This window comes from Pristiophorus japonicus, chromosome 12, assembly GCF_044704955.1.
Source record: "Pristiophorus japonicus isolate sPriJap1 chromosome 12, sPriJap1.hap1, whole genome shotgun sequence".
NCBI classification, from domain to species: Eukaryota; Metazoa; Chordata; class Chondrichthyes; family Pristiophoridae; genus Pristiophorus; species Pristiophorus japonicus.
Genome location: NC_091988.1, coordinates 157,430,629 through 157,455,056, shown reverse-complemented (window position 1 = coordinate 157,455,056; position 24,428 = coordinate 157,430,629). Strand labels below are relative to the sequence as shown.

At 44.1% G+C, this 24,428-nt stretch overlaps 2 protein-coding genes across 3 annotated transcripts in view; one reads left to right on the top strand and one right to left on the bottom strand.

Annotated features, from left to right (window-relative positions):
• The window catches only part of tti1 (TELO2 interacting protein 1), a 38,759-nt gene extending 29,065 nt beyond the window's left edge, over positions 1-9,694 (bottom strand). Inside the window, exon 1 of one of the 2 annotated variants that reach the window (XM_070896062.1) lies at positions 9,637-9,694. The gene's annotated coding sequence lies outside the window, so the exon portion shown is untranslated. Of the gene's footprint in view, positions 1-9,444 lie in introns of both variants that reach the window. The other variant, XM_070896061.1, reaches the window with a different exon arrangement.
• Positions 9,695-9,930: 236 nt separating this feature from the next.
• Positions 9,931-24,428, top strand: part of rprd1b (regulation of nuclear pre-mRNA domain containing 1B) — a 35,942-nt gene continuing 21,444 nt past the window's right edge. The window contains exons 1-3 of the mRNA XM_070896059.1: positions 9,931-10,179; positions 13,232-13,361; positions 18,074-18,207. Coding sequence (XP_070752160.1) covers positions 10,029-10,179; positions 13,232-13,361; positions 18,074-18,207 — 415 coding nt within the window. The 5' untranslated portion in view covers positions 9,931-10,028. The remainder of the gene's footprint in view (positions 10,180-13,231; positions 13,362-18,073; positions 18,208-24,428) is intronic.

The window sequence follows — 24,428 nt, the reverse complement described above, 5'->3', positions numbered from 1 at the left end:
GAGCGAGAGAAGGCGAGAGAGAGCGAGAGAAGGCGAGAGAGAGCGAGAGAAGGCGAGAGAGAGCGAGAGAAGGCGAGAGAGAGAGAAGGCGAGAGAGAGAGAAGGCGAGAGAGAGAGAAGGCGAGAGAGAGAGAAGGCGAGAGAGAGAGAAGGCGAGAGAGAGAGAAGGCGAGAGAGAGAGAAGGCGAGAGAGAGAGAAGGCGAGAGAGAGAGAAGGCGAGAGAGAGAGAAGGCGAGAGAGAGAGAAGGCGAGAGAGAGAGAAGGCGAGAGAGAGAGAAGGCGAGAGAGAGAGAAGGCGAGAGAGAGAGAAGGCGAGAGATGGGGTGGGGTAGAGGGGGTCGGGATGGGGGAAAGATGGGGAGAGAGGCGGAGCTGGAAGTACCCCAATGATCAAATGGTACAAATGCTCTGGAAGGTCTGGAGCCAGCCCCTTGGACTTCAGTATCCTGAGCATCTTATTCCCAGTAACAAAATGCACCTGGGTAACGCCATGGGAATCCCTTTTTTTTTTTGATTGTGAGCTTGGATTTTATTGTTTCAAGTTCTGAGTCCTTTCAATTTTTTCCGTTTGGAAATGCTGCGCCCAACTTCAGGATTCATTGCTGGGGCACAATGAGAAACTTTTGCACAAGCGAAGCATTCATTTCACGGAGACCGCCCCAATCCTGCCCCTAAACAGTGGGCAACGTTAAACAGATGAGCCTGCCCAGGTCCCATCCTACTCACGTCTTGCCCCCAATCTCTTTGCTTTCCTGCTACCTCCGCACCCCCGCCCCTCCCCGAACATCTCCGAGACAGTCCCAAGGAACACTCGATGACCTCAGTCAGTGAGAGCAATCAAGACTTCGACGACATTTCCCAGATGCTCCCGGAGACCACGCTCTGCTGCACTTCGAGAAATCTCCATCTCGTTCATAATGAGTTCGACATCTTCCTTCTTGGTGGTCACTTTTGCCAGCTCCTTCTCCCTTTCTTCTTTGGCTTTCTGTTCCTGGGATCTCCTGCCTCCGATGACAGACATTGCCGTCTCCAGGTCCGTGCTCAGGATCTCCTTCTCCTCCGCATAGTCGGTCACCTGCTCCAGGACCCCATTCGACCAGGGCTAGGGGCGGCGTGCTTCGTGCCCCTCCCACACAGCCTGCAGAGATTCAAGGGCTAGGAGCTACTGCACATGCGCGCACACTCTAGCGCGCATGTGCAGAGGTCCCGGTACTGTTTTCAGTGGATGTAGTGCGCTACGCTGAGCCCGAAGACGTCCCAAGGAGCGGAGAGAATTCCTCGGTAATTTTTAGGTGTGTTTTGTTCCAGAAAGTCAGCGTATCTCACGGAGGTGTGCCGTTCTAACTGGTGCGGCAAACTTGGGCCCATGATATGGCAATAACGGAGACTTGGCTCAAAAAAGGGCAGAATTGGCTTTTGAATATTCCTGGATATAGGGTGTCCAGGAAAGTTAGGGAAGGAAAGATAGGGGGTGTTGTGACAGTATTGGTTAAGGAGAATGTTACAGTGCTGGAGAGAGAGGATGTCCTGGAGGGATCAAGGACAGAATCTATATGGTTAGAGTTAAGAAATAAGAGAGGTACTATTACACTACTAGGTGTATTTTATAGGCTAACAACCAATTGAAAAAAATATGGAGGAGCAACTTTGCAGAGAAATTATGGAGATATGCAAGAACTATAGAGTAATGATAATGGGGGACTTCAACTATCCTAATATAGGGCCCAAGTTTCCACACGGTAAAAAACGGGCGCCCCTCCGAGCTGGGCACCCGTTTTTCGCGCCACAAAGTGCACCTAAAAAAAACCTCCATATTCTCCACATCCCTGCAGGTCCTCTGGCCCTCGGCGCGGCGCAGCAGGAGCTGTAGGGGGGCGGAGCCAGGTCCCTGCGCTGAAAATAGTGCCGGGACCTCTGCACATGCGCTACAGTGGGCACGCAAGTGCAGTAGCTCCGAAACTGTGTGGGAGGGGCCCGAAGCACGCAGCCCCTAGCCCTGGCCGAATGGCCTCACTGGGGCTGCGTGAATAAGGCTCCTCCCACAGCCAGCTCCTGCTTCCTGCCGACTCCCGCTCCTGCTTTCCCCCCCCGGACCGGACCAGTCTGCCGCTCCTGCTCCCCCCCCCCCCCGGACCGGACACGACCCGACTGCCGCTGCCCCCGCCGACCGGACCCGACCCGCCTGTCGCTGCCGCTCCTGCTCCCCCCCCGGACCGGACACGACCCGACTGCCGTTGCACCGCCCCCCCCCCGACTGGACCCGACCCGCCTGTCGCTGCCGCTCCTGATCCCCCCCCGGACCCGACCCGTCTGCCGCTCCTGCTTCCCCCCCGGACCGGACCCGCCTGTCGCTGCTGCTCCTGCTCCCCCCCGCCCCGGACCCGTCCCGTCCGCCGCGCCCCTCCCCCCGACCGGACCCGCCTGTCGCTCCTGCTACCCCCCCCGGACCCGACCCGTCTGCCGCTGCCGCTCCTGCTTCCCCCCCGGACCGGACCGGACCGGACCGGACCCGCCTGTCGCTGCTGCTGCTCCTGCTCCCCCACCCCCCCCGGACCCGTCCCGTCCGCCGCGCCGCCCCCGGACCCGACCCGTCTGCCACTGCTGCTCCTGCTTCCCCCTGGACCGGACCCGACTGTCGCTGCCGCTCCTGCTTCCCACCACCCCCCCCGACCGGACCCGACTCGACCCATCTGCCGCTCCCACCTGACTCGACCCGACTCTACTCCCACTCCCGCCCCCGGACTGGATTCGACCTGACCTCCCCCTCCCCGACCTGACCTCCCTCCCTCCCTCGCTCGCTCCCTCTCCCCCCCTCCCTCCCGACCCAACGCCACCTACCTCTGGTGCTGGGGACGGGCCCTGCCCGAAATCTCGGGCCTGGCCCGTTCAGCCTTCGGTCCCGACGGCAAACCGCTTCCTAAAGGCCTGCCTGAAGAACTTTCACACAGGTAGGAACATGGTTTATTTAATCTTTTCTTTGCTTATAAATTTTTATTCAGGTTGGATTTATTTGTATAATATTTGTATAAGTATAACTAAGGATTTATTGTAGAATTTAATGACTTCCCTCCCCCCCCACCTCGTTCTGGACGCCTAATTTGTAACCTGCGCCTGATTTTTTAATGTGTAGAACAGGTTTTTTCAAGCGTACAAAAATCTTCACTTGCTCCATTCTAAGTTAGTTTGGAGTACGTTTTCACTGTGGAAACTTTCAAATCAGGCGTCAGTGGCCGGACACGCCCCCTTTTGAAGAAAGAATTCTGTTCCAAAGTGGAACTGTTCTACCTGACGAGAACTGCAGAAAAAAAAATGTGGAGAATTGCGATTTCTAAGATAGTCCATTCTCCACCAGTTGCTCCTAAAAATCAGGCGCAAATCATGTGGAAACTTGGGCCCATAGACTGGGATAGTAATAATGTAAAGGGCAGAGGGGAAGAATTTCTGAAGTGTGTTCAGGAGAACTTTCTTGAGCAGTATGTTTCCAGCCCAACGAGGAAGGAGGCATTGCTGGATGTGGTTCTGGGGAATGAGGTAGGGCAAGTGGAGCAAGTGTCAATAGATGAACATTTAGGGAACAGTGATCATAGTATCATAAGGTTCAGATTAGCCATGGAAAAGGACAGGGAGCAATCTAAAGTAAAAATACTTAATTAGAGGAAGGCAAATTTCAGTGGGATGACAACGAATCTGGCCCAGATAAATTAGAATCAAAAGGCCCAAGTTCCCCCTCACTCCTATAAAAACGGTGCGTGCGCCGACTTTCTAGAGTAAAAAGGGCGCCGAAAAGTTACCTTGCAATTCTCCCCGCACCTCAGGACGTCTTTGGCCTCGGCGTGGCGTACCACATCCTGGGGGGGGGGGGGAAACGGCAGAGCCAGGTCTTGGCACTGTTGCACATGCGCGCTAGAGTGTGTGCACATGTGCAGTAGCTCCTTGCCCCCAGTGCATCCTGAGAGGGAGCGATGCTCGCAATTCCCGACCCTATCCCTGGCCGAGTGGTCAGATGAAGATAGGACTTCTAGCCCAGGATTCCTTCCCTACTTGTTTTGAAGCTGACTGGCCCCTTTTCTTGTAAGCAATGTAAGTAATCAGCTCAAAAGCCATTGATTTCAACATCCTCTGCAAATAATGTAGCGCTGCTTATCGGGTCCCTGGGCAGGGCAGGCCAGCTCGCCAGTCTGTCTTGATATGTGCGCGAATGCGGCAGAGGAGTTTTCGGTTGGCTACGCTGGGAATGGGTGTGATTGCCTGAGCTTTGCCCAGAGCCGCTGTTGACACCCTTCCACCCGCCATTTGCACTTATACCCACCGGAGCTGGTGCCGGGGCAGACTGTCGGTCACTGCAGAGATCCAGCCTGTCGCACTCACGACTTCACATTCCACGGCTCACAGTTACCAACACTCCGCGCCGAGCGCCATTCACCTGCACCCTTAACTCTATCTGTGAGTTCTCCTGCCTGCCGGTCGGTCAGTTTTCCCGCCCCAATCCCCGGCCGAGTGGCCTCCCGGCCCGCTGACTTCCCCGGCCCAGTATGAAGGTAGGACTTATGTTTTATTTTTTTTATTTACTTTTTAATTATTATTGATGATTTTTATGCTTAGTGAATGTTGTTAAGATGTTCAGTGCTCTCACTCTCCCCCCACCCCCACCCCCCCCCGGACCATCTTTGGCTACCAGCGCTGATTTCTAAATTCACCGCAAGGTTTTTCAGAACGTACAAAAGTGGCCACTTACTCTGGCCCAAGTTAGTTTGCAGTAAGTTTTAGCTGGTTAAATTTGCTTAAATGGCCAAAACAGGCATAAGTGGCTGGTAACGCCCCCTTTTGAAAAAAAAACTAAAAAAAAAACCTAACTAACTCACTTACACTGGAGCAACTTAATTGGGGAGAATTGCAATTTTTAAGTTACTCCAAAAAAAAAATCTAGTTGCTCCAAAAAAAAACGGAGCAACTCCTGGGGAAACGTGGGCCCATAGATTGGCAGGCAAAGCTGTAGTGGAATAATGGCCTGCCTTTAAAGTGGAAATAGTTCGGGTACAGTCGAGGTACATTCCCACTAGGGGAAAAGGTATGGCAACTAAAGTCAGAACTCCCTGGATGAAGACAGAGATAGAGAGCTAGATGAAGCAGAAAAAGAGCGCGTGTGACAGATGTCTGGTCGAGATTACATCTGCGAATCAGGCTATATATAGCCAGGTCAGAGGAGAAGTAAAAATGAAAATAAGAGGGGCATAGAGAGGGTATGAGAATAGGATAGCAGCCAACATAAAAGGTAATCCAAAAGTATTCTATGAGCATAAAAATAGTAAATGGCTAGTAAGAGGGGTGGGGCTGATTTGAGACCATAAGAGAGACCTATACATGGAGACAGAGGGTATGGCTGAGGTACTAAATGAGTATTTTGCATCTGTCTTCAGCAAGGAAGATGTTGCCATATACATAGTAAAGGAGGTAGGAGGTAGTACTGGATGGGATAAGAATTGATAAAAGACAAGGTACTAGAAAGGCTGGCTGTACAAAGTGGATAAGTCACCAGGACTGGATGGGATGCAGCCTAGGACAGAGGGAAGTGAAGGAAGAAATAGCAGAGGCACTGGCCATAATCTTCCAATCTTCCTTAAAAATGGGGATGGTGCCAGAGGACTGGAGAATTGCAAATATGTTACACCCTTGTTCAAAAAAGGGTGTAAAGATAAACCCAGCAACTATAGGCCAGTCAGTTTAACCTCGGTAGTGGGGAAGCTTTTAGCAACAATAATCAGGGACAAAATTAACAGTCACTTGGACAAGTGTGGATTAATTAAGTAAAGCCAGCATGGATTTGTTAAAGGCAAATTGCGTTTAACAACATATGTGTTTTTTGATGAGTTAAGAGAGGGTTGATGAGGGAACTGCAGTTGATGTGGTGTACATGGATTTCCAAAAGGCATTTGACAAAGTGCCACATAATAGGCTTGCCAGCAAAGTTGAAGCCCATGGAATAAAAGGGACAATGGCAGCATAGATATGAAATTGGCTAAATGACAGGAAAGAGAGAGTAGTGGTGAATGGTGGATTTTCGGCCTCGAGGAAAGGTGTTCCCCAGAGGTCAGTTCTAGGACCACTGCTTGTCTTGATATATATTAATTGAAGGCCGATAAATCCCCAGGGTCTGATGGACTGTATCCCAGAGTACTTAAGGAAGTGGCCTTGGAAATAGCGGATGCATTGACAGTCATTTTCCAACATTCCATTGACTCTGGATCAGTTCCTATCGAGTGGAGGGTAGCCAATGTAACCCCACTTTTTAAAAAAAGGAGGGAGAGAGAAAACAGGGAATTATAGACCGGTCAGCCTGACCTCAGTAGTGGGTAAAATGATGGAATCAATTATTAAGGATGTCATAGCAGCGCATTTGGAAAATGGTGACATGATAGATCGAAGTCAGCATGGATTTGTGAAAGGAAAACATGCTTGACAAATCTTCTGGAATTTTTTGAGGATGTTTCCAATAAAGTGGACAAAGGAGAACCAGTTGATGTGGTATATTTGGACTTTCAGAAGGCTTTCTACAAGGTCCCACACAAGAGATTAATGTGCAAAGTTAAAGCACATGGGATTGGGGGTAGTGTGCTGACGTGGATTGAGAACTGGTTGTCAGACAGGAAGCAAAGAGTAGGAGTAAATGGGTACTTTTCAGAATGGCAGGCAGTGACTAGTGGGGTACCGCAAGGTTCTGTGCTGGGGCCCCAGCTGTTTACATTGTAATTAATGATTTAGACGAGGGGATTAAATGTAGTATCTCCAAATTTGCGGATGACACTAAGTTGGGTGGCAGTGTGAGCTGCGAGGAGGATGCTATGAGGCTGCAGAGTGACTTGGATAGGTTAGGTGAGTGGGCAAATGCGTGGCAGATGAAGTATAATGTGGATAAATGTGAGGTTATCCACTTTGGTGGTAAAAACAGAGAGACAGACTATTATCTGAATGGTGACAGATTAGGAAAAGGGGAGGTGCAACGAGACCTGGGTGTCATGGTACATCAGTCATTGAAGGTTGGCATGCAGGTACAGCAGGCGGTTAAGAAATCAAATGGCATGTTGGCCTTCATAGCGAGGGGATTTGAGTACAGGGGCAGGGAGGTATTGCTACAGTTGTACAGGGCCTTGGTGAGGCCACACCTGGAGTATTGTGTACAGTTTTGGTCTCCTAACCTGAGGAAGGACATTCTTGCTATTGAGGGAGTGCAGCGAAGGTTCACCAGACTGATTCCTGGGATGGCGGGACTGACCTATCAAGAAAGACTGGATCAACTGGACTTGTATTCACTGGAGTTCAGAAGAATGAGAGGGGACCTCATAGAAACATATAAAATTCTGACGGGGTTAGACAGGTTAGATGCAGGAAGAATGTTCCCAATGTTGGGGAAGTCCAGAACCAGGGGTCACAGTCTAAGGATAAGGGGTAAGCCATTTAGGACAGAGATGAGGAGAAACTTCTTCACCCAGAGAGTGGTGAACCTGTGGAATTCTCTACCACAGAAAGTAGTTGAGGCCAATTCACTAAATATATTTAAAAGGGAGTTAGATGAAGTCCTTACTACTCGGGGGATCAAGGGGTATGGCGAGAAAGCAGGAAGTGGGTACTGAAGTTTCATGTTCAGCCATGAACTCATTGAATGGCGGTGCAGACTAGAAGGGCTGAATGGCCTGCTCCTGCACCTATTTTCTATGTTTCTATGTAATGACTTGGATGTGGGTGTACAGGGCACAATTTCAAAATTTGCAGATGACACGAAACCTGGAAGTATAGTGAATAGTGAGGAGGATAGTGATAGACTTCAAGAAGACATAGACAAGCTGGCGGAATGGGCGGACACATGGCAGATGAAATTTAACGCAGAAAAGTGTGAAGTGATATTCTTTCTACTAAAATGTAAGGCGAGAAAATATAAACTAAAGGGTACAATCCTAAAATGGGTGCATGAACAGAGATCTGCCGAACCCGACCTAGTCGCCGAGTTGAATCCTCTGGGCAGATAAGGAGAAAGGCAGAGAGAGAAAGAGAGAGAGAGAGAGAAAGACAAGGAGAAAGGCAAAGAGAAAGGGATCTTTTATATGTGCACAAATTGTTAAAGGTGGCAGGTGGGTTGAGAAAGCGGTTTAAAAAGCTTACGGGATCCTGGTCTTCATGAATGGAGGTATAGAGTACAAAAGCAAGGAAATGATGATGAACCTGTATAAAACACTGGTTCGGCCTCAACTGGAGCAGTGGGTCCAATTCTGGGCACGGCACTTTAGGAAGGATATGAAGGCCTTAGAGGGGGCGCAGAAAAGATTTGAGAGAATGATTTCAGAGATAAGGGACTTCAGTTACGTGGATAGACTATGGAAGCTGGGGTTGTTCTCCTTAGAGCAGAGAAGATTGAGAGGAGATTTGATAGAGGTGTTCAAAATCATAAGGGGTCTGGACAGAGTAGATCGAGAGAAACGGTTCTCATTGGCAGAAGGGTTGAGAACCAGATTTAAGGTGACTGGCAAAAGAACCAAAGGCGACAAGAAAAAAACATTTTCACACAGCGAGTGGTTAGGATCTGGAATGCACGGCCTGAAAGGGTGGTGGAAGCAGACTCAATCATGGCTTTCAAGAGAGAGTTGGACAAACACCTGAAAGAATGAATGTCCAGGGCTACAGAGAAAGGAGTGGGACTAGCTGAGAAGCTCCTGCAGAGAGCTGGCATGGGCTTGATGGGCCAAAAGGCCGCCTTGTGTTGTAATCAGTCTGTGTAATGTAGGAAACATGGCAGATAATTTGTGCACAGCAAGCACTCTGCTCTTCTTCAAAATCATCATATCATCATCACAGGCAGTCCCTCGGAATTAAGGAAGACTTGCTTCCACTCTTAGAATGAGTCCTTAGGTGGCTGAACAGTCCAATACGAGAGCCACAGTCCCTGCCACAGGTGGGACATACAGTCGTTGAGGGTAAGGGAGAGTGGGACAGGTTTGCCGCAAGTTCTTTCCGCTGTCTGCGCTTGATTTCTGCACGCTAACTAAATCTGGAATTAAAAGTCATAAAAACTACCAGATTGTCATAAAACCCCATCTGGTTCATTAATGTCCTTTAGGGAAGGAAATCTATTGTCCCTACCTGGTCTGGCCTATGTGTGACCCACAGCAATGTGGTTGACTCGTAACTGCCCTCTGAAATGGTCTCAGTTGGTTCGCAACAAAAAAAACTGCAGTGATTCAAGAATCACCTTTCACCACCACCTTCTGAAGAGCAATTAGGGATGGGCAATAAATGCTGGCCTTGCCAGCGATGCCCACATCCCGTGAATGAATAATTTAAAAAAAAACAAGACCTGGTCCAGCCAGGCCACCCCACATCAATACCTAGACCGACCCAACGGCCTCACTCAGCGATATCATATCCTACTCTACTCTGGTCACTCACTCACTCACCTCTACGGCCCGGCCCGGCCCGGCCGTCCGCCCGCTCAATCATCTCTATCCGATCCGGCACGGCTCGCTCAACTCTTATCCCATACGGACGGACGAGCGGCACTTACTCAGCTCTGTCCCACACGGCACGGCACGGCACGGCCCGGCCCGGCCCGGCCCGGCCCACCTCACTCACTCACTCACTTCACTCACCTCTATCCTATTGCCGGCGCCGCTGCTCCAAGAACAACCACCTCTACCGCGCACGCGTCAAACCAAGCTCTCCTGAAACCTGAGTTTCTGCGCCTGCGCATCAACGGCGATCCTTATCAGAATGTTGCATCTTTAAAAAAACATGATAATGATTTTTTTTTTTACATGACATTTACAAAAGTTGGTTATCTCCATGTTGCTGGCCGCTGCGGTTATAACCGTTCAGCCGCTGTCACGTGACGGGGCCGGCCAGCCAGCCAGCGCCGCGCCCTCTGACCTCGGGGTGAGGGGGTGCGCGGTGCGCGGCGCCATTTTGCCGGGCAAGGAGTTGGTGCCGAATTTGTGTGCGGGAAGCCGCGGCCTGCCTGCCTGCAGCCAGCGCGGGGAGGGCCATGTCCTCCTTCTCGGAATCCGCGCTGGAGAAGAAGCTGGCCGAGCTGAGCAACTCCCAGCAGAGCGTGCAGACCCTCTCCCTGTGGCTCATCCATCACCGAAAGCACGCAGGCATCATCGTGCACGTCTGGCACCGGGAGCTGAAGAGAGGTGAGCGGCTCCCCGCGCCTCCGCCCGGCAAAGGGGCAACTGGTCGGACCCGTTCCCGTCCCCTAGCGGGGCGCGGGGAGGGCAGAGCACCCACCTACCCCGGCTCTCGGGTTCAACGCTCCTGTGTGAAGTGCTCCCTCCAGTTGCAGCGGCAAGTCTGCCCTCCGCGCTTCTACACATAGAAAAAGACAGACTTACATTTGCATAGCTACTTTCACGACATCAGGACGTCCCAAAGCGCGTTATAGCCAATGAAGTACTTGTGAAGTCTAGTCACTGTTCTAATGTAGGAAACGCTGTACGCACAGCAAGCCCCCACAAACCGCAATGTGATAATGACCAGGTCATCTGTTTCAGATAATAATTGAGGGATAAATACTGGCCCACGACACTGCTGTTCTTCAAAATAGTGCCATGGGATCTTTTTCATTCACCTGAGAAGCCCGGACGGGGGCATCTCATCCGAAAGACAGTACCTCCGACGGTTCAGCACTCCCTCAGTATAGCACTGAAGTGCACTAGATGATGTGCTCAAGTCTCTGGAGTGGGACTTGAGCCCACAATCTTCTGACTCTGGAGAGTGTGCTGGTAAGCCGTGGCTGACACTGTTGCGAAGCGCTTTGGACCAAAATGTAGGTTGAATTCTGTGATGTTTATTTTGAAAACATTTCCTTGTTTCAAGAGTCAAGTGTCTGATACTTTGAAGTGGATGGAGCATGTGGTTTAAACTGAGTGGCAAATGTCAGCAATCTCCGATTTGGAAAGTTCTGTGATGAAACTAAAGTCAAGAGATTGAGGTTCTGGCAATATTTCTTGTAGTCGAACTGGATTGAACGTTTTTAAATTGTTCTGAGGATTAGTATTAGATCTGGAAGGTGCAGTTTCTCTGTTAACGCTGCCTGCCTCTATTATTCCCCACAGTGCTCTTGTTGCAGTAGCGCGAGTGTCTATGAACTTATTTCATGTGAAATAGCATATTTTGGGAACTGATCAAAGTAAGCAATATTTTAATGATTAATTCTAGCAAAGCAGTTATGGACAACTAATGAAGCATTTACCATTTGTTGGGCTTTATTCTATTGCTCTGAGGTGAATTACATTCCTTTGGGTTAAGTAGATGAATGTACAATTTCTCTAAACATTTCTAATGAGTAAATTTCATGACGAGATAGAAGCTATTAAATCAATAATTAAACATTTAAAACAAATTATCCTAATTACAGTCAAAGTCTTAGTAAAATCATAGGGTTCAATTTTCTCATTTACATTTGATTTTTCTGATGGCTGTGTCGCCATTCTCTCTCTTTCTGACCGTGTTCTTCGCTTGCTTAAGTACTGTTTCTGCTTCTCTCCTACAATAATGGTCTCAGTTTCTCTGTTGGATCGTGTAAACTAATGACAGATTTGCATGGAAAAAACCGCACAAACATCTTTCTCCCGATCACTACATCTCTGACCTTAACAAGAGAAAGCAGGCAATTTCGTTGTGCCTTTTTTTTAAAAATAGCTCTGGGACACATTGGAAACAGAAAATTAATTGTATTTCTAGAGACCTGTACTAACAGGTTGGTTTACTTGATAGGCTCTGTTTGCTTTCATTGACAGCAGAAAGATACATATTTATTTATTTGCCCCGTGTATTGAAGTAAATTACATTTTGACAAGATGGAAGAGAAGGGTATAAAAAAAATTATCCAAGTAGTGAATTACCATTAATACAGGTAGTCTGCCTTATCTATACACAGCATGTCTGCTTGTGTTCTATTTCCTCATTTTGGTTGTCTGGTGATGAATTTGCTTTTGCCTTGTGGCTTTTCCATCTATGCTGAAAAGGAATGAAAAAGATGTTTTAAATGGGTGGAGGGTGGTGACAGTATTGGGGAGGGAGAGATAAGAATTAAACAACTTTTACAATACAAAGAAAGTGCATGTGGACTATCTGCTTTCAATTTAAGTGCCAAATTCAACCATCTTTTTTGGGGGAAAAAAGACAACCTTTGAATGCTCACCAAGTTTTATTCTCTATTCATGGATCTTTGTGATGTGCTTTTCTGTACTAAAACTAATCCCAGTTCTGTTTTGGAGTTCTAATACTTAGATCAGAATCCATGTATCATATGCCCCAGCAACACTCTCTATTAAACGATGCGCTACTAGTTTGTACTCACGGGTTGTGGTGTGCCAACAAAACAATCAGGTAATTCCTGCAAGTAGTTTAAAAAGTGGTCATACATTTTTGTAAAGAAAAATTGATGGCAAATTGTGTGCTGAAATTAGCAAGAGGCTGTCCATTGAGGTTGTCCATTGAGCCGGGTTTGATTAAATGCTTGACTTTTTAAAAAAAAATTCTAATTTGCATCTCGGAGATCAGAAAATAGGGTGTGAAATAAACTGAGATGAGAGGGCAGAAACATCTTTCTGCAACATAGAAAAGTGGGAACTTTTTTTTGAGGGTACAATCTCCCTTTTCTCAAGTTATTTCTCCCTGCTTCCCTTGAAGCCACAGACCAATCATGAACCAAATCCAAAGATGAGAATGACTTAAAAAGTGCAGTCATATATTAATATTTCAACCAACTTAATTTTATGTGTTGATGAAGGAAATTTTAATGTAATTTAAAAAAAATGCCTGCAATATAAAGTATTACATTTCAGGAATGCTGTTTAAGCCTCTGAGTCTGTTCGAGTCTTCCTAGAAAATAAAAAACTTTATGAATGATGAGGATTGTCTATATCCCACATTTTCTGATTATAAGTATCTTAAAGTGAAATGTGCTCACTCTAAAAGTTGCTAAAATTGTGAGATCTTCACATGGTTTAACCACCACCCACCCAATCAACTCTAACACCACAGATCCTTACAAATTTACAAAGTCACGCATTTAACCCATAATAGTTACAGCTTTAAGGTAAGTTATCTGCAGTTTGGAACTAATTTAAAGCCCTTTTTGTTGTTTCAAACAGAAAACTCTTGCCAAGTGTGCAGGTATGTTATCCATCTGAATGTCTGATTGTTCCTTAATAGCACTGTTATTTTCTTTATAACACCTAGCTAAACCAAGCAGGAAATTGACATTCATCTATCTGGCTAATGATGTCATTCAGAACAGTAAGAGGAAAGGTCCAGAATTCACCAAGGCCTTTGAGGGGGTTCTTGTGGATGCGTTTTCACATGTCGCCAGGTACAGTATGAGTTGTTGAAGAGCTCTTTCATGCTCCGTGGAGGCCTTATTCTGCAATAATAACTTGTGATGGGTATGTTGTGTAGTGGAGGAAGCTCATTTGAGTAATCGGTTGGTAAAGAAGATGAGGTGCATCCAGAGTACTGGTTCATTTGCTGTGGCCATTGAGGTGCTAATATTAACCAGTTCTTGAAGGGACAATGGATCGAATGTTGTACAGAAAGCCTTCTTGCTCCACAGCATGGAGAATACATGCAAATACGGATTTCTGTTGGCAAAGTGACGACGATTGAAAAGAACTTTGCGAACAAGACTCTATATAGGCGTGTTGTAAGTAACATTATTAAAAAGATGAGTGGAATTTTGGGTACCTTCACTCATTGCAAAATGGCACCGATGTATGATGCAATAGACTCATTGAACAGTAAAGTTGTGTAATGCATGATAATTCCTCAGTTTTGGTGTCTGCATTATATAACTAATTCTGACCAAATGCAAGTTGAACAGTCTTGGTGAGATACCGTTTCATCAAAAGCTTTCTGTGCTTTCTTGAAAATGAAGTACATAGTACAACATTTTTTGAAGTTATAAATTAGTGCGATCAAAGCTGATGCGAATTATGGTTTGTTGTATATATGCCAATGTGAAACATGCATTTAAATTTGTCACAAGATGAGGACATGTGAAAGATATTACTAAATGGATTTAGAAGCACCTTTATATCCAAGGGAATTGTTGCCACTATATAAAAAGAAAAACCTAAGGAAACTAAAGGTTACTTGTAATGCACTGTCATTGTAGAGTTTATCCAGCCTTGCTGATTCGTCTGTGCTAACTACATGTACAAAGTGCCACATGGTTGGCAGCATCTAATCAAATTCGTAGGATTACACAGGATATACGGCACAGAAACGGGCCATTTGGTGGGTGTGGGCGTCTATGCTCCACTCGCGCTTTCTCCCGTATTTCTTTATCTCGCTCTTTATCAGCATAACCCTCTATTCCCTTCTCCCTCATGCTTATTTAGCCTCTCCTTAAATGCATCTATACTATTTGCCTCAACTACTCCCTGTGGTAGCAAGTTCCACATTCTCACCACCCTCTGGGTAAAGAAGTTTCTTCTGAATTCCCTATTTGATTTCTTGCTGACTATCTTACATTGATGGCCTCTAGTTATGCTCTTTCCCACAAGTGGAAACACTCTCTGTATCTGCTCAATCAACATTTTTCACAATTTTAAATACTTCTATTAGGTCCCCCCCTCAGCCTTTTTACAAGTGAAAAGAGACCAGCCTGTTCATCCTTTCCTGATGGATATACCCTCACATTTCTGGTATCATCCTTGTTAATCTTATCTGCATCCTCTCCAGTGCCTTTATATCCTTTCTATATTATGGTGACCAGAATTGTATACAGTACTCCCAAGTGTGGTCTAACCAAGGTTTGATGCAAGTTTAGCATAACTTTACTACTTTTCAATTCTATTTCTCTAGAAATAAACCCTAGTACTTGGTTTGCTTTATTTATGGCTTTGTTAATCTGAGTTGCTACTTTTAGCGATTTGTGTATTTGTACTCCGAGATCTCTTTGCTCCTCGACCCCACCCAGACTCTCACTCTCCAAGTAGTAAGTGACCTCACTATTCTTCTGAGCAAAATGTAATACCTCACATTTATCTGTATAGAAATTAATTTGCCTATTATATGGCCATTCTGCAAGTTTATTAATGTCCGCCTGCAGTTTGTTGCAGTCATCCTCCCCAATTTATGTCATCTGCAAATTTAGAAATTGTGTTTTTGATTCCAAAGTCTAAATCGTTCATATAATTTGTGAACAACAGTGGTCCCAGCACTGATCCTTGTAGAACACTACTACCTACCTTCTGCCACTGTGAATAGCTACCTTTTACCCCTACTCTCTGCTTTCTGTCTTGATGCCAGCTAGCCATCCATTCTGGTACTTGTCCTCTGAATCCACATTCTGTGACCTTGTTCATTAGTCTGTTATGTGGTACATTATCGAAGGCCTTTTGAAAATCTAGATAAATTACATCTACTGCATTACCATTGTCTACTCCCTCTGTTGCCACTTAAAAAAATTCAATGAAGTTGCTCAAGCAAGACTTTCCCTTTTGAAACCCATGCTGACTATTCATTGTTATATTTTTGGCTTCTAGATGTTCTTTTTTCTCCTTTAGTAGGGATTCCATTATTTTTCCTGCCACCAAATTAAGCTGACTGGTCTATAGTTCCCTGGACATATCTCCCTTCTTAAATATAGTTATTGTGTTAGCTATCTGCCAGTCCTCTGGCACTACACCTTTTTTTTTAAACAAATTATTAAACATGTGTAGTAATGCCTTTGCTGTCTCTTCCCTAGATTCTTTTAAAATGCGCGGATGTAATCCGACCGGACCAGGAGGTTTTTCCTCTTTAAGTTTGATTAGTTTATTTAATATATCTCCCCTTTTTATGCATTTATTTCATTACAAATTTCATGATCCAAACCACCTGTTCTATCTCCCTGGTAAATACTGAAGCAAAGTAATTATTTAATTCTGCCATCTCTATCGTTGCGTGTGCTGTCCATCCCTTAGTGGCCCTATTCCTATCCCGGCAGTCCTTTTCTATTTATGTACCTCTAAAATATTTTACTATTTTTTTATGTTCTTTGATAATTTAATTTTATAGTTCCTCTTTGCCTTCCTAATTATTTTTTTGACTTCTCTCCTAATCTCTTTATAGTCTCCCTTATCATGCTCTCTCCTGCTGTCCATGTACTTATTGTATGCCTCTTTCCTTATCCTCAATTATTCCCTTATGGCTTCATTCATCCATAGTGTCTTAGTGCTTATTTTGTTTTTTCTTTAGCAGAATATATTTTTTCTGGACTCTGTTGAACACCATTTTAAATGTCTACCATTGCTGTTCTATGTCATTGTTTGCAATATTGTTGTGCACTTTATTTTTTCAAAGGTCTATTCTAAGCCCCTCAAAATCAGCATTCCTCCAATCTATTATCCTAGTCTTTGTCATGCTTGTGTCCTTCTCAATTATTATCTTAAAGCATATTAGATTATGGTCATTATTACCTAGATGTTCCTCTACTTTTACTTTTCATCTGCTCTGGTTCATTCCCCATTACTAGATCCAACAGCGAATCCTCCCTTGTTGGGCTTTTTACATATTGGGTTAGAAAGGAGTCATGTACACATTGTAGGAACTCCATTCCTTTATTCCCTTTTCTTACCTCTTCTGTCCAATTAATATCTGAGTAGTTGAAATCCCCCATGATTATTATTCTATGTTTTTTACTCATTTTCTTAATTTATCTGCATATTTCTTCCTCCACCTCCCTTGCACTATTAGGTGGTCTGTAGACTACACCTATTGGTGTGATTGATCCTTTATTACCTTTTATCTCTATTCATATGGATTCTATTTTTGTCTTGCTGATAGCTGTGTTACTTTATTCTACTGCACTTACTGAGTGAGCAATCTCACTTGACAACCTAATGCTAGCATGTGCAACCCGACAGCAGAGCTGGCATGGGAGAAGGTCTGGAACATTCCCAGCTTTTCCAGCATCTTCCACTTGTTATGTGCATCTATGACATAACACCTCTGAATCTCAGACTGACAATTGCACTGAGTGACTAAACTTACTTAATGTTGGTATAAGACGTCAATGACCGAGCATGATTGTTGAAAGGTGACCTCCAATGGCCATTCTTCATCTCCAAGTGCTTTCTTGCTGGAAAAGTTACCCTTTATCCCATCAGTAACTAATCAGTGGTCAGTCTACACATGCTTAAAAGCCATATTATGGTAGATCCACTTTAGGAAATAGAAAACACACAAATCAACTTTGGAAGTGTTAGCTTCACATTAGATCAGGACTTCTGTCAGGTTCTCCAATGGCTCAACTGATTAGGAAAGTAAATTACTGAGCCATATCTGAAACAGGAAAGTTTCTCTGGTTTGTGCTATGTAGGTTGATCTTACTCATGACAATGGTAGGAATACTACAATTGTAATGCATGCCCTTGGGTTAAAAATGGGGAATTATGCTAGGATACTACTGCCAATCGCTATCCAGCAATCCATGCTGCAAGTAGGCATGTGTGGACGTTAGTTGAGGACATGATCAGGCTTGATTGTGATTCCCCCCCGCTCCCCCCCCCAACAATTGAACAATCTGCTGGTGCTCATTGCATAGACGTATATGTGAAAAGTTTGTGTGAGGTACCAGAAGGTGACCAATGCCTCCCGAAACCTTACCACAACAAAGATTGTGTTATCAGGGAGAAAATTGGTGGAAAAAGGGAGAGGGCCTGGGAATTCCGGCCATCGTGAATGAATCAGAAAATTTTACAGTACAGGAGACTATTTGACCAATTGCCTCTGTGTTGATTGAAAGGGCCACCCACTTGGTCCTGTTCCCCTGCCCTTTCCTCATATCCTTTTAATCTTTTTCAAATATGTGTCTACTTCACTTTTATAAGCTATTGTGGATTCTGTTTCCACTGCTGTTTCTGGTAGGGGATAACATATCCTAATAATTTCTCCCAGCTTGTAGGTAGTCTTTTCTATTCTTTAACTCAATTTTGCATCAGGATAACTAATGGAAGTTGTGATGTTAATAATCTTAAACAATCATGATGAAGTTACTGTAGTTTTTGTTGACGTTTCTTTCTCCTTTCCTTCCCCCAGAGAATCTGAGCAGAATTGTAAGAAGCAAATGGAACGAGTCCTGAATATCTGGCAGGAAAGAGTTGTCTATGATGTTGATTTTATTCAACAACTTAAGTTAACTGTGGATGAGTCTAACAGTCCACTTCTAGTAGGTATGCATATCATAAATTAAAATGTGACCTTGTGTTAACCAGTGGTCAGAGTATAACCTGCGTACTATAATCTGAATCAGTCAGATTATCTTTGTGCTTAAAAGTACTTGGTTGAAATCAACTACCTGTTAAGCTTCATTTGTAAAGTGGTATAGTGCTGTATGGGTTGGTTGCATGTGGACAGCTATCCACCAATCAATGAGTCTGTTCAGAATGAATTACATGTTTGATGCTTATGTGTTTAATCTCCCACTTGCACTGGTATTGCTTTGAGCAGGTGTCAAATGGAAAGCAAACACTATTCAAGCATTGGAAAATTGGAGAACCAGTTTTTCCTGGCCTCTGGCTTCAGAGCAATGTAGCTGATCCTTTCAGTCTGGGAAGGTGCTTGCCATCATAAATTATAAAGGGGAATAAGGTGGACAAAATAAATGCTTACTAAAAAAATAAACTACTGTTTAATGGCGATGTATTTTTTTTAAAGTTCAATGGAACAGTCACAAGATTGTTAAAACGATCAGAATAAGATTCCTAAGTTTGTGTTGCGATAAGGAATGGCAAAGCACAGCTTTGTACAAGTGATGCTCTGCACGCTGAATTGCTGATATCCACCAATATCACTGAGAAAAACTGAGCCGAGGTGAAATATTTCTCAAGACAGGGAAAAGTGGAAGAACTATACTTTCATTTCCTGACGTCCAAATCAAGTGCCGTACTGGCACAATGTTTTATGTTGTACTGAGAGATAAATTGAAAATGCATCCAGCAAGTTGAGTTAAACTAGGACTGCCGTAACAGCACTGACTGAATGCAGAACAAATTGGGACTTAATAACCAATTTATCGTATTGTAATTGATTTGCATACAAGTGGATTTGAGAGAAATTGAATGGAGAATATTACAGTGGGTTTGTTTGGTTGTACTTGTGTTAATTTATGGACAGAACAGTCTGATATGTTGGTGCATCCTGTTGCACGTTTGGACAGATTAAAAGTGATTGCAGAAATAGAGTGTAAAATGCTGTGTTGCGGACCACAGGAAACAGCAGTCAAGCCATAAAAATAATTCAGTTAAATATCATTACAAAACTGTTGACTAAATGAAGAGCTTTGAAACTTTGATTCAGGCCTGAAATGCACAACTGGGGCTTAAAAAAACTTTCTTCCAAAAAATAATTGTTTGTTTGGCTATATCATTATAGTATACTAAAACATGTATTTTAAACTTTCCATAAACTTGCTGTGCCCTTGTGCTCTTTTCACAAATCATAATGCTATGGTAAGTGTTAAATTCAGGATTGGCCAGTCAGGTCTGTGTATGTCCTGGCTAATGATTATTCAATGCCGTTGACTTTTTTTAATCCAAATATAAATGGTCATTGCAGACAAGGCTGAAATGTGCTGAACTAATCAGTGACATACTGCACTTAAACTTATGCTGTATTTTAAAAAAGTATATATTCCTAGATGGCATTTATCCTGATGGTTTACTATAGTTTTGTTCTGCTGTATAATTAACATATATTAGAATAAATATTATAACGAATGAGAGACTGTATATAGTAATGTTAATTTGTGGGGAGTTGATAATTAAATCTTGTATTATAGGGCTCAATTTTCCCCAGTGATTTGTGCCGTTTGTTTGGAGCAGGCTGCTTTCTTTGACCTAAGTTTAAAAAGCCAAAGTTTCCCAATCAATGTGCACCAGCGTAACTCAGTTAGTTACGATTTTTTTAGATTAGATTTTTTTTTCAGCTAAAGGGGATGTAACCTGCCCCTGTCCCAATTCTGGCCATTTAGGCAAGTCTGGCGAGCTGAGAGTTAGTCCACTTCTGCTTAGGCCAGCGTATGTGGCCTCTGCAGAAAAACCTTCTGGAGAGTTAAAGAAATTGGCACAGGTAAGTGTAGCGAGAGAAAGAGAAAATGAGGAAAGACGAGGGAGGACTGGCAGATAAATTGCTGCAATATGTTTTATTGTGTAGCGAGCTGCCTGGATGTTTTACTTTGTAGCCTCAGCTCGCATTGTGTCCCTAGTTACCATGGCAGCCCTAACCTTTTGGCACAGATCAAGGCTCCACCCACAAAACTGAAGGACAGGTTAGAAACATAGAAAATAGGTGCAGGAGTAGGCCATTCAGCCCTTCGAGCCTGCACCGCCATTCAATAAGATCATGGCTGATCATTCCTTCAGTACCCCTTTCCTGCTTTCTCTCCATTACCCTTGATCCCCCTTAACCATAAGGGCCATATCTAACTCCCACTTGAATATATCCAATGAACAGGCATCAACAACTCTCTGCGGCAGGGAATTCCACAGGTCAACAACTCTGAGCGAAGAAATTTCTCCTCATCTCAGTCCTAAATGGCCTACTCCTTATCCTAAGACTATGTCCCCTGGTTCTGGACTTCCCCAACATCGAGAACATTCTTCCCGCATCTAACCTGTCCAGTCCCGTCAGGATCTTATGTATTTCTATGAGATCCCCTCACATCCTTCTAAACGCCAGTGAATAAAAGCCCAGTTGATCCAGTCTCTCCTCATATGACAGCCCAGCCATCCCTGGAATCAGTCTGGTGAACCTTCGCTGCACTCCCTCAATAGCAAGAACGTCCTTCCTCAGACTAGGAGACCAAAACTGAACACAATATTCCAGGTGAGGCCTCACTAAGGCCCTGTACAACTGCAGTAAGACCTCCCTGCTCCTATATTAATTTCCCCTAGCTATGAAGGCCAACATACCATTTGTCTTCTTTACCGCCTGCTGTACCTGCGTGCCCACTTTCAGTGACTGATGAATCATGACACCCAGGTCTTGTTGCACCTCCACTTTTTCTAGTCTGCCGCCATTCAGATAATATTCTGACTTCGTGTTTTTGCCCCCAAAATGGATAACCTCACATTTATCCACATTATACTGCATCTGCCATGTATTTGCCCACTCACCTAATCTGTCCAAGTCACCCTGCAGCCTCTTAGCGTCCTCCTCACAGCTCACACCGCCACCCGTCCTCCTCACAGCTCACACCGCCACCCAGTTTAGTGTCATCCGCAAACTTGGAGATATTACATTCTATTCCTTCATCCAAATCATTAATGTATATTGTAAAGAGCTGGGATCCCAGCACTGAGCCCTGCGGCACCCCACGAGTAATTGCCTGCCATTCTGAAAAGGACCCGTATATCCCGACTCTCTGCTTCGTGTCTGCCAACCAGTTCTCTATCCATGTCAGTACATTACCCCCAATACCATGCGCTTTGATTTTGTACACCAATCTCTTGTGAAAGTCCAAATACACCACATCCACTGGTTCTCCCTTGTCCACTCTACTAGTTACATCCTCAAAAAATTCCAGAAGATTCGTCAAGCATGATTTCCCTTTCATAAATCCATGCTGACTTGGTCCAATCCTGTCACTGCTTTCCAAATGGGCTGCTATTTCATCCTTAATGATTGATTCTAACATTTTCCCCACTACTGATGTCAGGCTAACCCGCTTTCTCTCTCCCTTTTTTAAAAAGTGCCGTTACATTAGCTACCATAGGAACTGATCCAGAGTCGATAGATTGTTGGAAAATGATCACCAATGCATCCACTATTTCTAGCGCCACTTCCTTAAGTACTCTGGGATGCAGACTATCAGGACCCGGAGATTTATCGGCCTTTAAACTCATCAATTTCTCTAACACAATTTCCCGCCTAATAAGGATATCTTTCAGTTCCTCATTCTCACTAGACCCACTGTCCCCTAGTACATTCGGAAGGTTATTTGTATCTTCCTTTGTGAAGACCGAACCGAAGTATTGGTTCAATTGGTCTGCCATTTCTTTGTTCCCCATTATAAGTTCACCTGAATCCGACTGCAAGGGACCTACATTTGTCTTTACTAATCTTTTTCTCTCCACATATTTATAGAAGCTTTTGCAGTCAGTTTTTATGTTCCCTGCAAGCTTCCTCTCGTACTCTATTTTCCCCTTCTTAATTAAACCCTTAGTCCTCCTCTGTTGAAGTCTAGATTTCTCCCAGTCCTCAGGTTTGTTGCTTTTTCTAGCCAATTTATATGCTGCTTCCTTGGTTTGAACACTATCCTTAATTTCCCTTGTTAGCAATGGTTGAGCCACCTTCCCAGTTTTATTTTTATTCCAGATAGGGATGTACAATTGCTGGTTCATCCATGTGATCTTTAAATGCTTATCCACCGTCAACCCTATACGTATCCTCTGTCAGTCTATTCTAGCCAATTCACACCTCATACCATCGAAGTTACCTTTCCTTAAGTTCAGGACCCTAGTTTCCAAATTAACTTTGTCACTCTCCAACTTAATAAGGAATTCTACCATATTATGGGCACTTTTCCCCAAAGGGCCTCGCACAACAAGATTGCTAATTAGTCCCTTCTCATTACATATCACCCAGTCTAGGATGGCCAGCTCCCTGGTTGGTTCCTCGACATATTAGTCTAGAAAACCATCCCCAATACACTCCAGGAAATCCTCCTCCACCGCATTGCTACCAGTTAGGTTAGCCCAATCTATATGTAGATTAAAATCGCCCATGATTACTGCTGTACCTTTATTGCACACATCCCTTATTTCTTGTTTGATGCTGTCCCCAACCTCACTACTACTATTTGGTGGTCTATACACAACTCCCACTAGCGTTTTCTGCCCTTTGGAATTCCGCAGCTCCACCCTTACCGATTCCACATCATCCAGGCTAATGTCCTTCCTTACAATTGCATTGATTTCCTCTTTAACCAGCAACGCCACCCCGCCTCCTTTTCCTTTCTGTCTATCATTCCTAAATGCTGAATATCCTTGGATGTTGAGTTCCCAGCCTTGGTCACCCTGGAGCCATGTCTCCGTGATGCCAATCACATCGTATCCGTTAACTGCTATCTGCGCCACGCCAAAATGAAAAAATCCAATGGGGAAACTTAGAACTTTTTTTTTTTGGCGTACTTGGGCCCGAAAAAAAACGGGCGTAACTCTTCAAGTATGCCAAAAAAAAGGCTTTGGGGGAAAATTGAGCCCATAGTTTAAGAACTTCAATAAATTAAGTAGCTTTTAAAAAGTAATTTCTATTGAGTTCTTGCTACATGGGAGAAAAAAAATGTCTTTAATAAATTCTGGCTTTAACCGTTCTGGAAATAAGTCTGTCTGCAGTTAAAATGACTGCACTCAATCCCTTTTCAAAATTATGAGGACATAAAAATAATTACAGTTACTGAGAGAATTTTGAAACAAAATTAACCAAAACAGCGATCTGAAGTGGGGAATAGAATCGGGCAAATAATGTGTGGGAGTTAAAACTCGAAGGGTTGCTGCTATGTGTCAATCTGCATTGGCAATGCGAGAAACTGAGATTTGGATGATGAGGTAATCTTCTAAAATTCCGGTTAAACTTAATCTGGTTAGTTTTGCCTTATTTTGTTCTTTGAGAATGTCCTTTATCCACTGTTCTGCATCCTTTTGCTTTGATGATGTAATGACAATGTTGATTTTTATCCTAAGCATTAAATAAAAAATCGTAATGTTTTTGAATTTATATAAAAAATGTTTGTTCTCTGAAATACATTTTCCTTTCTAGTATGTAATGAAACTAACGATGTATTTCGAATATATATGTTTCAGTACTGTAAATGATAATGTTGAGTAGCACTTTCATTTGCATTTTCTTGCAAAAATCTTGGCATCCTAATGTTGCCCTCCTGGAATAATTCCTAAAGGAGCAAATCTAACTTGGATTAATATATCGCAAGCAACACATTAATCTGTAAAATATATGACTGACAGCGAAGTCTGACTATATTCTGTGGGTCCCAGGAAATGAATCATCTTTTAGGGTGTTTGCTTCTCTGTAGGCAGTGTCTCAATCCAATTTGGGTGGTCATTTCAGTGAATACAGCGTCTATGATGTGGTGCTGTATTTGTTGCCTATGATCCTTAGTTACAAATGGAATAAATATGCAGGTAGCCAGGTTCTCAGTTTGCTTTTTGAAGAGATTTAATCTGAACAATGTCACTTGAATATCACAATCCTGCTTCGTAGAAACAGTAAGGGAAGGTTGACCCTATGCACCTGTAACATCCGATAACTTGCTGAGTAGTTAACAAGCACCATACAATATAGATGGGTCTATAAGTACCAGATCTTTGGTAGTTGTACAAGTCCTTTACCTGTACAGTAATTTCTAATTAATTAGTGTCAGGTGCTAATTGCA